The sequence below is a fragment of the Bufo bufo genome, chromosome 8 (assembly GCF_905171765.1).
Source record: "Bufo bufo chromosome 8, aBufBuf1.1, whole genome shotgun sequence".
Lineage (NCBI taxonomy): Eukaryota > Metazoa > Chordata > Amphibia > Anura > Bufonidae > Bufo > Bufo bufo.
Window position 1 is genome coordinate 225,937,520 of NC_053396.1, and position 15,281 is coordinate 225,952,800.

At 42.3% G+C, this 15,281-nt stretch overlaps 1 protein-coding gene across 1 annotated transcript in view; it reads right to left on the reverse strand.

The window, feature by feature from the left end:
- The window catches only part of KLHL4 (kelch like family member 4), a 206,746-nt gene that overhangs the window by 67,612 nt on the left and 123,853 nt on the right, over nucleotides 1-15,281 (reverse strand). Inside the window, exon 5 of the mRNA XM_040442447.1 lies at nucleotides 2,785-2,997. Within this exon, the coding sequence (XP_040298381.1) occupies nucleotides 2,785-2,997 (213 nt within the window). The remainder of the gene's footprint in view (nucleotides 1-2,784; nucleotides 2,998-15,281) is intronic.

Sequence of the window (15,281 nt, forward strand, 5' to 3'; positions counted from 1 at the left end):
TTTGTCTAACTATCCTTTTTATCTTGGTTTCTGTGCCTTAGCAAGGTAGGGGCCTTTGCCCAGTTGGAGGCCGCTGTTTATGGTGGGTTGTCCAAGAAGGCAGGGGTGGTGGTAGGTTGGAGACTTGGGGATGCATGGACAGCTACAGTACCCTACGTGACAGAATCACAGGACATAGTTTTACTTTTTGCGGTGCTTGTTCCTTTTTGGAATGGATCCATTGGAGCAATGGAAGGTAAGTACATGAAAATTAAGCTCCTAAGCTCAGTCTAGCGGTAGCTGTATATATATGTATATGATAAACTCCTACATTTTCTATAGTGGTGATTGTACCACTTAGTAGAAGCTCCCACTAGGGGCGATGCTCTGTTGGATCTGGTAATCTCTAATAATGCAGAGCTTGTTGGAAATGTTACTGTTCGAGAAACACTAAGTAATAGTGACCACAATATAATTCTATTCCCCCTAAACTATAAGAAGCAAACTCTGTCAGGCAGAGCAAAGACACTGAATTTCAAAAAGGCTAAGTTCCCTGGGTTGAGGGCAGCATTTCAGGGCATAGACTGGGAGCAGCTATTGTCACATAATACTACTGAGGATAAATGGGAGAGCTTCAAATCCACATTGAGTAATTGCACTAAAAAACCTATCCCTTTATGGAACAAGTATAAACGGCTAAAATTAAACCCCCCATGGCTTACAGCTACTGTAAAAGGGCAATAAAGGACAAAAAGAGAGCATTTAAAAAATACAAATCTGAGGGGTCAGCTGTAGCGTTTGAAGATTACAAAGGGCTTAATAAAATCTGTAAAAAGAAGATAAAATTTGCAAAAATAGAGAAAACGAAAAGTAGGTGGCAAAAGAGAGCAAAACAAATCCCCAAAAATTCTTTAAATATATAAATGCTAAAAAACCTAGGTCTGAGCAGGTAGGTCCCCTAAATAATGGTAAAGGGAGGTAGTCACTGAAGATAAGGAAAAGGCAGAGCTACTAAATGTTTTTTTTAGCTCTGTATATACAAAAGAAGAGAAAGGAGCTGATATCTGTGGTGCTGAGGCTGTTAGTACATCCAGTAATATACTCAATTGGCTAACTGTAGATATGGTCCAAGAGAAGTTAAATAGGGTAAATGTGAACAAGTCTCCGGGTCTAGATGGATTACACCCAAGAGTTCTTACAGAGCTCTGTTCAGTCATTGCTGTGCCCCTGTTTATAATTTTTAAGGATTCTCTAGGTACTGGTACAGTGCTAAGTGATTGGCGCAAGGCAAACGTGGTGCCCAAATTCAAAAAAGGATCAAGGTCCTCCACGGGTGATTATAGACCAGTTAGTTTAACTTCTGTTGTGGGAAAAATGTTTGAAGGACTCTTAAGGGACTATATACAGGAGTATGTGACTGTAAATAATTGTAACCAATTGATTTTTGTTTTGTGATTTTCCATATATCTTTAGGAATTTTGCCCCCTTTTTCGGTTGAATTTGTGTGGGATCTGTGTTGATGTGACATATATTCTAAGGATCTTTATGAGTCCGTTTGAAAGTAGCAGAATATTGGGGTTAACCTGTAACCAATTGATCTCTTTATCATGTGTGATCTCTATTTATTATTATTATTATTATTTTTTTTTTTTTTTTTATATATCTGTCTCACCTAATCAGTTGAATTATAGTTCATCCCCTCCCACTTCATAGCTGAGGGGAGGCGACCCTGTATCGGCCCTGTTGCCTCCCACATTATCGCATTAACAGGAGGGCGGGATTACTGCTTACCTTTGGTACGATGAAACCCGCAGTGAGATTATTTGCGTCTCACCAGCCGGAAGTGTGGTGCATTCCACGTTGGAACGCACCACCTGCCGGAAGTGGTGTGCGTTCCAGGCTGGAGCGCACCTCACAACCGGAAGTCCGGACGTCAGTGGCGCGATTGCAGCACATCAAATGCCAGCTATTTAAATGGGCGCCTTCAGTCTCACCATAGGGCCGCTTCATCTTGGCACCTCCGGTGGGGCTGGACGTATGAGGATATGGACATAAGTGTAAGTACCGTTGGGTTTTCTTTTCGTTTATCACTTCAGATTGTTATGTTCGGACTTACCTATTGACTGTGGTTTCCTCCATTTATCTTTTAGGAGGAACCAGGTCATTCATACAATTGATCACATGTCTACTTCAGATATCTAAGTATCAACCAGCCCCACCTTCTTGGCGTGACCTGTCCCCTGTCCTCCACAGGTTTGGAGACGTGGGGGGTGGGACAGTCACTGCCTTTGACTAGCTCTTTTTTTACCCTGTGTATGTACCCCCTGAGGAACCCAAATGCTGGGGGGAAACGCGTCGGTGTAACAAGGTATTTATTGGCGTTTAGGGCGTTTAAGGGTTATCCAGGGTAGGTATGGGGACAGGGGATCCCCACCATCAGGGGATACCTCCGGGCTGAGGATTCGTTAGGACCTATGTAGGGAAAGAACCTTGCCTTGCATGGTTATATCCTCACATATACCTGCTCCTGGACCCAATGTTTATCTGAATAAGGGTTGATCAATTAGGCTCTTTTTATAGATATCAAGTATATATTTTTTAAGGGTTTCAATATTTTTTTTGTTATTTTCTTTACTCCTTCCCAACACATTCGGAAACCAGTTTTGCTCCTATTTTATATTTTTAACATAATATATATTATTATGGTTGTTATTTTCGTATACGTATGAGGGAGCTTATACAAAATTCATAACCCTGGAGGCTGCAAATATTAACGGCCATAAAGACTTGTGTTGTTGCCACTACCTGAGGAGGGAGCAGTGGGAGCCGGATGTAGGAGAGCAGCATTCCCAGGTCCCTCTGCCGCATCTGTATGTCATGTTTCACCCACTGCATTAACGCCTGGAAAATGGTCTCCTCATCTGGCACGTTGATGTCATCATTTGTGAGCAGTTTGGCGATTTCAGTTGCCGGTAGAAGGAGAAATTCCTGATTCCGGATTACTTCAATAAAATGTTCCTGGAAAAAAAATATTATAGTGGTGCATAAAACAAAATAGAGGTTTTTAGCATTTACACAGCAAGATAAGGATTCAGAGCTCGGCTCCCAGTACTGACGTTTATATGTTCTGCTTTACTAGAAAAATGAGGAAGTAAAAGCAAAAATCATTCAAATTGAAAACGTAAAATTGAATTTTTATCATAAATATGTTCATGAAAACAAACTGCTAGAAAAAAGTCAGAAAATACCACATTACCAGAAAATATGACCAGACACTGGCAGTCTGATTCCAGCGATGAGCTCCCGACTGGACCAAAAGTGTGATGTGCTGTGCAACAAGGTATCAACTGCCGCCCAATAAGTCCATCAGTGGTCTCAGCAGAGGCCGCAGCCCGGTGCCATACTTTTATCATCACCGCTCAGACACCAACTTGCCAGCAGCAGTGATGTGCATATACAGTGCCTTGAAAAAGTTTTCATACCCTTTGAGCTTTTCCACATTTTTTCACGTAACACCCACAAACCTAATGTACTTTATGTGATAGACCAACACAAAGTAGCAAGTCTGTGTGAAGTGAAAAGAAAATGATACATGGTTATAAAAAAATTTAATAAACAAAAATCTGAAAACTGTGGCGTGAATTTCTATTCAGCCTCCTTTACTCTGATACCTGTAAATATAATCCAGCATGACCAATTGCCTTCAGATGTCACCTCATTAGTACATCGAGTCCACCTGTGTGTAATGTATTCTCAGTATGACTCCAGCTGCTCTGTGAAGGCCTCAGAGGTTTGATAAAGAACATAAGCGATCAAACAGCATCATGAAGACCAAGGTACACACCAGACAGGTCAAGGATAAAGTTGTAGAGAAGTTTTAATGCAGAGTTAGGTATAAGAAAAATATCCCAAGCTCTGAACAACTCACGGGGCACTGTTCAATTCATCATGTGAAAATGGAAGGAGTATGGCAAAACTGCAAACCTACCAAGACAAGGCCATCCACCTAAACTGACAGCCCAGGCAAGGAGAGCACTAATTAGAGAATCGGCCAAGAGCCCCATGGTCACTCTGGAGGAGCTGCAGAGATCCACAGCTCAGGTGGGAGAATTTGTCCACAGGACAACTATTAGTCGTGCACTCCACAAATCTGCCCTTGAAAGAGTGGCAAGAAGAAAGCCATTTTGAAAGCCATAGGAAGTCCTGTCTGCAGTTTCCACAAGCCATGTAGAGGACACAGCAAACATGTAGAAGAAGGTGGTCTGGTCAGTGGAGACCAATGTTGAACTTTTTGGCCTAAATGCAAAACGCTATGTGTGTAGAAAATGAACCCTGCACATCACCCTGAACACCATCCCCATCGTGGGAAATGGTGGTGGCAGCATCATACTGGAGGGAGGCTTTTATTCAGGGAAACTGGTCATAGATGATGGGAAGATTGATGGAGCTAAACACGGGGCAATCCTGGATGAAAACCTGGTAGAGGCTGCAAAAGACTCGAGAATGGAGCGGAGGTTCACCTTCCGGCAGGACAACAACCATCAACATCCAGCCAGAGCTACAAAGGAAGGGTTTATATCAAAGCATCATCATGTGTTAGAACGGCCAAGTCAACGTCCAGACCTAAATCCCATTGAGAATCTGTGGAAAGACTTGAAACCTCAGATGCTCTCCATCCATTCTGACTGAGCGTGAGCTCTTCTGCAAAGAGGAATGGGCACAAATTTCAGTTTGTAGATGTGCAAAGCTGGTAGAGATCGACCCCGACTTGTGGGTAGAACTGCAGTGAAAGGTGGTCCTACAAAGTACTGACTTGGCGGGATGAATACAAACACACGTTGTACTTTCAGGATTTTCATTTACTAAACATTTTGAAAACCATGTATCATTTTCTATTCACTTCACACAGATTTGTACTTTGTCTATCACAAAAAATCCCAATAAAATACATTGAAGTTTATGGGTGTAACGGGAAAAAATGTGGAAAAGTTCAGGAATGTGAATACTTTTTCAAGGCCCTTCACACTGTTCCAGCAGGGAATGGAAGCAGAAGAGAAAAGAGCTCAGCAAGGAACTGAAGTGCATAAAACAAAATAGAGGTTTTGAGCATTTACACAGCAAGATAAGGATTCAGCGCTCAGCTCCCAGTACTGACATTTATATGTTCTGCTTTACTAGAAAAATTAGAAAGTAAAGGCAAAAATCATTCAAATTGAAAACGTAAAATAGAATTTTTATCATAAATGTGTTCATGAAAACAAACTGCTAGAAAAAGTCAGTATTATAGACGGTAGTTATATTCTTGTACATAGGAGGCAGTATTATAGTAGTTATATTCTTGTACATAGGAGCAGTATTATAGTAGTTATATTCTTGTACATAGGAGCAGTATTATAGTAGTTATATTCTTGTACATAGGAGCAGTATTATAGTACTTATATTCTTGTACATAGGAGCAGTATTATAGTAGTTATATTCTTGTACATAGGAGCAGTGTTATAGTAGTTATATTCTTGTTCATAGGAGGCAGTATTATAGTAGATATATTCTTGTACATAGGAGGCAGTATTATAGTAGATATATTCTTGTACATAGGAGCAGTATTATAGCAGTTATATCCTTGTACATAGGAGGCAGTATTATAGCAGTTATATTCTTGTACATAGGAGCAGTATTATAGCAGTTATATTCTTGTACATAGGAGCAGTATTATAGTAGTTATATTCTTGTTCATAGGAGCAGTATTATAGAAGTTATATTCTTGTACATAGGAGCAGTATTATAGAAGTTATATTCTTGTACATAGGAGCAGTATTATAGTAGTTATATTCATGTACATAGGAGCAGTATTATAGTAGTTATATTCTTGTACATAGGAGCAGTATTATAGTAGTTATATTCTTGTACATAGGAGCAGTATTATAGTAGTTATATCCTTGTACATAGGAGCAGTATTATAGTAGTTATATTCTTGTACATAGGAGCAGTATTATAGTAGTTATATTCTTGTACATAGGAGCAGTATTATAGTAGTTATATTCTTGTACATAGGAGCAGTATTATAGTAGTTATATTCTTGTACATAGGAGCAGTATTATAGTACTTATATTCTTGTACATAGGAGCAGTGTTATAGTAGTTATATTCTTGTACATAGGAGCAGTATTATAGTCGTTATATTCTTGTACATAGGAGCAGTATTATAGTAGTTATATTCTTGTTCATAGGAGCAGTATTATAGTAGTTATATTCATGTACATAGGAGCAGTATTATAGCAGTTATATTCTTGTACATAGGAGCAGTATTATAGCAGTTATATTCTTGTACATAGGAGCAGTGTTATAGTAGTTATATTCTTGTTCATAGGAGCAGTATTATAGTAGTTATATCCTTGTACATAGGAGCAGTATTATAGTAGTTATATTCTTGTACATAGGAGCAGTATTATAGTAGTTATATTCTTGTACATAGGAGCAGTATTATAGTACTTATATTCTTGTACATAGGAGCAGTGTTATAGTAGTTATATTCTTGTACATAGGAGCAGTGTTATAGTAGTTATATTCCTGTACATAGGAGCAGTATTATAGTAGTTATATTCATGTACATAGGAGCAGTATTATAGCAGTTATATTCTTGTACATAGGAGCAGTATTATAGCAGTTATATTCTTGTACATAGGAGCAGTGTTATAGTAGTTATATTCTTGTTCATAGGAGCAGTATTATAGTAGTTATATCCTTGTACATAGGAGCAGTATTATAGTAGTTATATTCTTGTACATAGGAGCAGTATTATAGTAGTTATATTCTTGTACATAGGAGCAGTATTATAGTACTTAAATTCTTGTACATAGGAGCAGTATTATAGTAGTTATATTCTTGTACATAGGAGCAGTGTTATAGTAGTTATATTCTTGTACATAGGAGCAGTGTTATAGTAGTTATATTCTTGTTCATAGGAGCAGTATTATAGTAGTTATATCCTTGTACATAGGAGGCAGTATTATAGCAGTTATATTCTTGTACATAGGAGCAGTATTATAGTCATTATATTCTTGTACATAGGAGCAGTATTATAGTAGTTATATTCTTGTTCATAGGAGCAGTATTATAGTAGTTATATTCATGTACATAGGAGCAGTATTATAGTAGTTATATTCTTGTACATAGGGGGCAGTATTATAGTAGTTATATTCTTGTACATAGGAGCGGTATTATAGTAGTTATATTATTGTACTTAGGAGGCAGTATTATAGCAGTTATATTCTTGTACACAGGAGCAGTATTATAGTAGTTATATTCCTGTACATAGGAGGCAGTATTATAGTAGTTATATTCTTGTACATAGGAGGCAGTATTATAGTAGTTATACTCTTGTACATAGGAGCAGTATTATAGTAGTTATATTCTTGTACATAGGAGGCAGTATTATAGTAGTTCTATTCTTGTACACAGGAGCAGTATTATAGTAGTTATATTCGTGTACATAGGAGCAGTATTATAGTAGTTATATTCTTGTACATAGGAAGCAGTATTATAGTAGTTATATTCTTGTATATAGAGGCAATATTATAGCTGTTATATTCTTCTACATAGGAGGCAGTATTATAGTAGTTATATTCTTGTACATATGAGCAGTATTATAGTAGTTATATTCTTGTACATAGGAGCAGTATTATAGTAGTTATATTCCTGTATATAGGGGCAATATTATAGCAGTTATATTCTTGTACAGAGCAGGCAGTATTATAGTAGTTATATTCCTGTACATAGGAGAAGTATTATAGTAGTTATATTCTTGTACATATGAGCAGTATTATAGTAGTTATATTCTTGTACATAGGAGCAGTATTATAGTAGTTATATTCCTGTACATAGGAGAAGTATTATAGTAGTTATATTCCTGTATATAGGGGCAATATTATAGCAGTTATATTCTTGTACATAGGAGGCAGTATTATAGTAGTTATATTCCTGTACATAGGAGAAGTATTATAGTAGTTATATTCTTGTATATAGAGGCAATATTATGGCTGTTATATTCTTCTACATAGGAGGCAGTATTATAGTAGTTATATTCCTGTACATAGGAGAAGTATTATAGTAGTTATATTCTTGTATATAGGGACAATATTATAGCAGTTATATTCTTGTACAGAGCAGGCAGTATTATAGTAGTTATATTCCTGTACATAGGAGAAGTATTATAGTAGTTATATTCTTATACATAGGAGCAGTATTATAGTAGTTATATTCCTGTACATAGGAGCAGTATTATAGTAGTTATATTCTTGTATATATGAGCAGTATTATAGTAGTTATATTCTTGTACATAGGAGCAGTATTATAGTAGTTATATTCCTGTACATAGGAGAAGTATTATAGTAGTTATATTCTTGTACATATGAGCAGTATTATAGTAGTTATATTCTTGTACATAGGAGCAGTATTATAGTAGTTATATTCCTGTATATAGGGGCAATATTATAGCAGTTATATTCTTGTACAGAGCAGGCAGTATTATAGTAGTTATATTCCTGTACATAGGAGGCAGTATTATAGTAGTTATATTCTTATACATAGGAGCAGTATTATAGTAGTTATATTCCTGTACATAGGAGGCAGTATTATAGTAGTTATATTCTTGTATATAGGGGCAATATTATAGCAGTTATATTTTTGTTCATAGGAGGCAATTTTTATTGTGAAAACAAACAAAAAAATACAATTAAAATACATTCTTACAAAAACAAAAAATAACAGGCATTGTACACACAATGACTACTCAACTAAAATGACTATAGAATCATATTAAACTTAGAAAGTCCACATTTGCTGGGGAGGAAAAAGAAGAGAAAAAAAACACACAAAATAACATCATATTTTCTGTTTTAAACCAAAGACACATTTCTCCATAATTTCCTATTATTCGGGTTACTCTTTATCTCTAATGACTTAACCCACTGGAGCTCAGACATTATTTGGCTTACGGCTGTGGTGTGGTGGAATGGCTCATTGTGTATAGACACGCGGGTTCTCATGTGCCAATGGTAGTATTTTATGACAGAAATGATCAGGTACATTGTCCCCCTGTCTACATTCCTATTTCTGGATGGAACAGCATAGATTATATCAGCATAAGTCAGGGACTGCAGTAATGGGATGTTTAGCTTTTGCGACACCTCTTCCCATATTCTCCTCCCACCCCTGCAGTCAGATATTAAGTGCTCCATCGTCTCCTCCTGCTGACAACCGAGAGGACAGTTCCTATCTGAAACACTTAAAAATTTCAGGTTACCCCTAACAAATAGCTTTCCATGTAATGACAACCAAGCTATGTCAAATAATTTGGCGGGGAGTCGTTTCCCATTGAGAAGCTTCAGACTTTCTTGTAAAGTGCTAGTCACACAATCCCTCAAGATAAGTGGAGAACAAAAGAAAGCCCTACAGACCCTCACGTATAGATCTTTCCTTGGCTTACCCTCAATGTAGGACTTCTCTATCTTCCACCTTCTCACACACTTCAGCCCATAGTCCAGGTACTGGGGGAGGTAGTCACTCGTCCATCGACCCCTCTTGAGACTGCCGCCTCGCACCCAAGACTCTGCAAAAGGCATTATCCAGTCCCTGATACTATTCACCCACAGGAAGCTGTTCTCTGAGTCCAGGCAACCAAAATTAACTTTTAGAAACATGGAGTCAAAGAACACCCTTGGATTCAGCATATCCAACCCACCCTCTCTCCTCTGTAGGTAGGTGATCCCTCTTTTTATCAGGTTCAACCTGTTCCCCCACAACAGTTGGAAGAACAGGCTAAAGAGCCTAGCGGAGAAAGATTCCGGCAAAGGAAAAACGACAGACATACAAGAAGACAGGGACCAGGTAAGTCTTCAACATTTTAACCCTTTCTCTATAGGTCAGCCTCCAGTTCTTCCATCGCTGAACCTTTGCATTTCCGGCTTCCAACTTCTCTTCCCAATTTAGTTTGGCGTTATCATTCCTCCCAAATTTGACCCCTAGGATTTTAATATAGGTGGAGGCTCTCACAAATTGTGGCAGATCAAAGTCTGGATCACTGTCTGATATCCAGAGAGCTTGACTCTTCTCAAGGTTGACCAGAGACCCCTAGGCCTCCGAGTAACTTCTGATGGCCGCAGACAACATCTCCACCTCACGAGGCTTAGATATCACTACAGTCACATCATCCGCATAGGCAACAACACTCAGGGGCAGGCAATGGGGGACTGGCACCCCCTGAAAACCACACTCCTGCAGTGACCTCAAGAATGGGTCTAAGGCAAATACATACAGCAGTGGACTCAGTGGGCAACCCTGTCTCACCCCTGCCTCAACCCTGAAGGTATCACCCTGCCAACCATTGACCAGAGGAAAGCTCTCAGCCTCGCAATACAGAGTCTTCAGCCAATCGATGAAATGCCCCGGAATACCGTACTTTGACAAAGTGGCCCATAGATACTCATGATCTACTCTGTCAAAGGCTTTAGCCTGGTCAAGACTCACAACATATCCCCCACCCCTCAGGGCTTTACATCTCTCAAACATCTCCCTTATCGAGATGACTGCTCCAGAGATGTTCCGCCCTTCTACTGTGCCAAACTGACAGCCTGCCAACAGTGCTGAGGACAGACAAACTAATCTAGAAAACAGAATTTTTGCCAGAATCTTTCTGTCGACATTCAAGAGGGCAATCGGCCTCCAGTTCTTGATGTCACTCGGCTCTTTACCTTTGGACAGCAGAATCAGCGAGGACACTCTCATGGATGGAGGCATCAGGTGACTTTCTAGACAATTTGTATATACATCCACGAGGATTGGGGCAAAGAGGTCTCTGAATGTCCTATAGAATTCTGCTGTTATCCCATCTGGACCTGGTGCCTTCTTCAGATGTAACTTATCAATTGCCTCTTTAACCTCCGCCACCGTCAAATCTGCTGTCAAAGGAGAAAAGTCCAAATCATTAGTATCAGGGAGCGGAGTTGCCTCCAAGAATTGGGTCATCTTGTCTCTATCCAAAACCTTCCTCTGAAACAAGTCAGCATAGTAAGATCTCACCACCCCCAGGATACCCTCCCGAGATTCTTGCAAAACACCCTGGGGGTCAGTGAGACCGGTGACAGATTTATTTGCCACTCGCTCCCGGCAATTCTCAAAGGGATCAGGAGACCCTAAGGTCCCATAATCCCATTCAAGAACCAGGGAGGTACAGTATACCTGCTGTACTGATACTGCCTTATCTCAGATTTCAGCCGGTCTATCCTTTGTTGGTCATCCCCTCCCGCCGAATATAGTGACTCCAATTCTTTCCGCAGCTTGAGATACTGGCCATACTTACTCTTCCCCTTTATAACTGACAGTCTCTTTAAGAGGGATCTGATCTCATCCTTGACATCCTCCCACCAGTCGGCCATATTGTCATAAAAGTCCACTCTCTCTAGCTGACTCTGTATAAGAGAGTGAACATGACTCTAAACCGAAGGGTCTTCTAATAGACTGGAATTAAGTCTCCATAACCCTCTACCTGTCCCAGAACACTTTGTGACACCCAAACAGAAATATAAGGCCAGATGGTCTGAATAAGGGACGATCTTCTCATCTTTTTCACCAATGGTCTCTGTGGGACTCACCAGAGCTAAATCTATCCGACTTCTTCTTTCACCACAAAAATAAGTAAATTTTGGTTTCCGACCACCCTGCACAAACACATCTGACAAGCCGGCCTGTTGAATAATTCTGTTTAAGACCTTGGAGTCTCTGGTAAGAGGCCTATTAGAGGTCCTGTCACAAGATGTCCTGGTGGCATTGAAATCTCCAGCCATGATGACAGGGATAGATGTGAAGAGATATGGCTTCACTTCATTATAAAGGTTAACCCTTTCAGTCACTGTCTGCGAACCATAGATATTTACAAGACGGAGCCTCCTACCCCGAATAGTAACTTCCAGAATTAGGCACCTTCCCATCAATACCTCTGTCAACCTCTGTATAGTTACATCATTGGTGTTAAAGAGGATAGAGACCCCGGCACTTGGTTCTACAGCCAGTGACCAAAAGGATGGACCAGACCGCCATTCACGCTTGGCTTCCCGTAAGAGACCTAGAGTATTCAAACGTGTCTCTTGTAAGAAAAAGACATCAGCATCAAGAGACCTTAGATGTTCATAAACCGCATGCCTGGTCCTCCTCACTCTGACACTGTTCACATTACTGGAGAACACTTTAAGGGTAAAGTCAGCCATCAAAGCAAAGCAAAGCACAAGTAGCAGAGATATTACCCCCATCATCATAGAGCTGAGTCTGAGCCCACCTGCCGACCACCTGTCTCCATGTCTGATTCGGACAGACGTTTAGCTCGCGGGGGTTTCCTTTTTGTGGGGGGATCGCCCTCTTGGTCCTCATTAAATTCATCTACCACCCTCTTTAACTCTCTCTCCATCTCTTCCTCAGCGTCTGACTCTGATAGGACACCGTACCTATTTGTGATAGTCATGACACCTGACCCGGGGTCTACTTTCTTTTTGGAAGGTTTTTGGACAGTGGTCCATTCCCCCTCAGGCTTACGGCTGGTTTTGTCCTTCTTCCGTTTCTTCTGCGGATTTATTGATGCAGGGGCAGAAGATGACGTGCCCACAACCTGCTCAGTGACCTCCCCGTTCCCCTCAGTGTCTCCTGGCTGGGACTGGTCAGGCACTATGTCACCTATATTGTCACCCATGTTGTGCTGAGGCTCGGGCGGTGTCCCTGCTGACCCTGACAACAGCGTCTCCTCCTCTAGGTCATCTGCCACTTCCAGCAAGTCCTCATCAGGGAAGTCCTTACAAACATTATGCCAGGCGTCTGGACAGTCCCTGTGGGAGTGACCGATCCTACCACAGAGGTTGCACCGGATGTTCTGGCAGGTGGCGCTGACATGGCCGATCTCCCCGCATAAGTTACATTTTACCAGGGTGCACACACTCGCAATATGACCGGCCTTTCCGCATTTAAAACATTTTCTAGGCTGACCCGCATAGAAGCATACCCCTTTCTCCCGGCCAATAAAGAATGAGTTGGGCAGATGTTGGGTGATGTTGTTAACCTGCCGTAACTTTACCAGGACCTTCCACCCCCCAGTCCATATGCCATCCTCGTCCCTGGTCTTGGTCAGATCTGACATTAGGTCACAGTGTCTTTTTAGCCATACAACAATATCCTGGTGTGGTACCGACTCGTTCCAGAATATTATGATGACGTTTGCTGTGTCTGGTCTAGAGATGGGGATGAGGCTGAACTTATTCCAGCCATCAGCATCTCTCACCCGGGCGAAATGAGCCCAGAAGCGGTCCAGGTCAGACATGAGTTTAAAGCTGACGTCATACCCCTGCCTGTCAGGAAGGTTTATCACTGCCAGGATGTTAGATGGCAGGAAACCCATTTGGTGGCACAGAAGTTCACGGACCACAAACCTCCATTCAGGCAACTCCTCCTTGGCCCCTCTATGTTTGAACCTGACCACGTTCTTCCTCTTAAAAGCCTGACCTGTATAGTTTACATTAGACCTGAAGGATGGTGACCCACGGCTCCAGGCATTACCAGAGGAGACACCACCAGTTCCACCCTCCTGCTGTACTTGGGGGCGCTGTGGTGGCTGCTGACCGCCTGCACTATGAGGGTCTGACACTCCTGGTGTAACTAAAGGGGGGAAGTGCTGTGCATCAGACTGTACAGCCCCCTCCCCACCATCATCCATAATACTCTGCGGGTCACAAGCCTCTGAAGGCTGATCTAATGGTGGACCCAACTCTAGAGATGACCCCAAATCCCACACAGACGGTGAAGCGCTCCCCTCTGCAGAAACATCATCAGTAACATCACATACAGTCATATCAATGCAGTCACTAGCAGTATGATCCTGCTCTACAGAGCCCCGACAGTCCTGCTGAGCCATGACCTGTGAGCTCTCTGCTGTACTGCTGCCTTCAGGCGAGAGTCCACAGTCCTGCTGCTCTCTACTGCCCCCCAGGGCTAGTGGTGACTGCACTGCTACTGCAGAGTTACCTTCAGGCAAGAGTGCACAGTCCTGCTGCTCTCTACTGCCCCCCAGGGCTAGTGGTGACTGCACTGCTACTGCAGAGTTACCTTCAGGCGAGAGTCCACAGTCCTGCTGCTCTCTACTGCCCCCCAGGGCTTGTGGTGACTGCACTGCTACTGCAGAGTCACCTTCAGGCGAGAGCCCACAGTCCTGCTGCTCTCTACTGCCCCCCAGGGCTTGTGGTGACTGCACTGCTACTGCAGAGTTACCTTCAGGCGAGAGCCCACAGTCCTGCTGCTCTCTACTGCCCCCCAGGGCTAGTGGTGACTGCACTGCTACTGCAGAGTTACCTTCAGGCGAGAGCCCACAGTCCTGCTGCTCTCTACTGCCCCCCAGGGCTAGTGGTGACTGCACTGCTACTGCAGAGTTACCTTCAGGCGAGAGTCCACAGTCCTGCTGCTCTCTACTGCCCCCCAGGGCTTGTGGTGACTGCTCTGCTACTGCAGAGTTACCTTCAGGCAAGAGTCCACAGTCCTGCTGCTCTCTACTGCCCCCCAGGGCTTGTGGTGACTGCACTGCTACTGCAGAGTCACCTTCAGGCGAGAGTCCACAGTCCTGCTGCTCTCTACTGCCCCCCAGGGCTTGTGGTGACTGCACTGCTACTGCAGAGTTACCTTCAGGCGAGAGTCCACAGTCCTGCTGCTCTCTACTGCCCCCCAGGGCTTGTGGTGACTGCACTGCTACTGCAGAGTTACCTTCTGGCTTGAGTCCATAGTCCTGCTTCACAATACAAACCGCTGGGACTTGTGGTACCTTTTGAGGAGTCTCTGCAGGTCTTTGCTGTTGCTGGACACTTTCTCCCACTTCTCTGTACAAATTCCCTTTCTCAAAAGGGAAGCTGGCTGGTCTGAGGACTGGTCTTGCACAGGCCTGCTGGGTGTCATCTGGACAGGTTGGAGACTTGGGTTTAGATGGAGATGGTTCTGGCGCAGGTCTTCCCCCATGTCCCTCAAGTCTTTGCTGGTTCCTGAAGGATTCAGCGACTGGTCCCATCTGCTCCAGTACAGCCTCCATGTCCTGCACAGTCTCAGCGAGCTGCACAGCGAGGGAGCTCAGCTTCTTGTCATGGACAACCTGATTGTTGGGGTTTGCTGCCTTTAGCTTATAGACACAATCTATCTGTTTCTGCAGCTGTAGTTTTGTCCTTTTTAATGTTTCTAGTCTCTTGACCAGAGCTGGGATCCGCTCGGCCAGACATAGTTCTGGTGCAC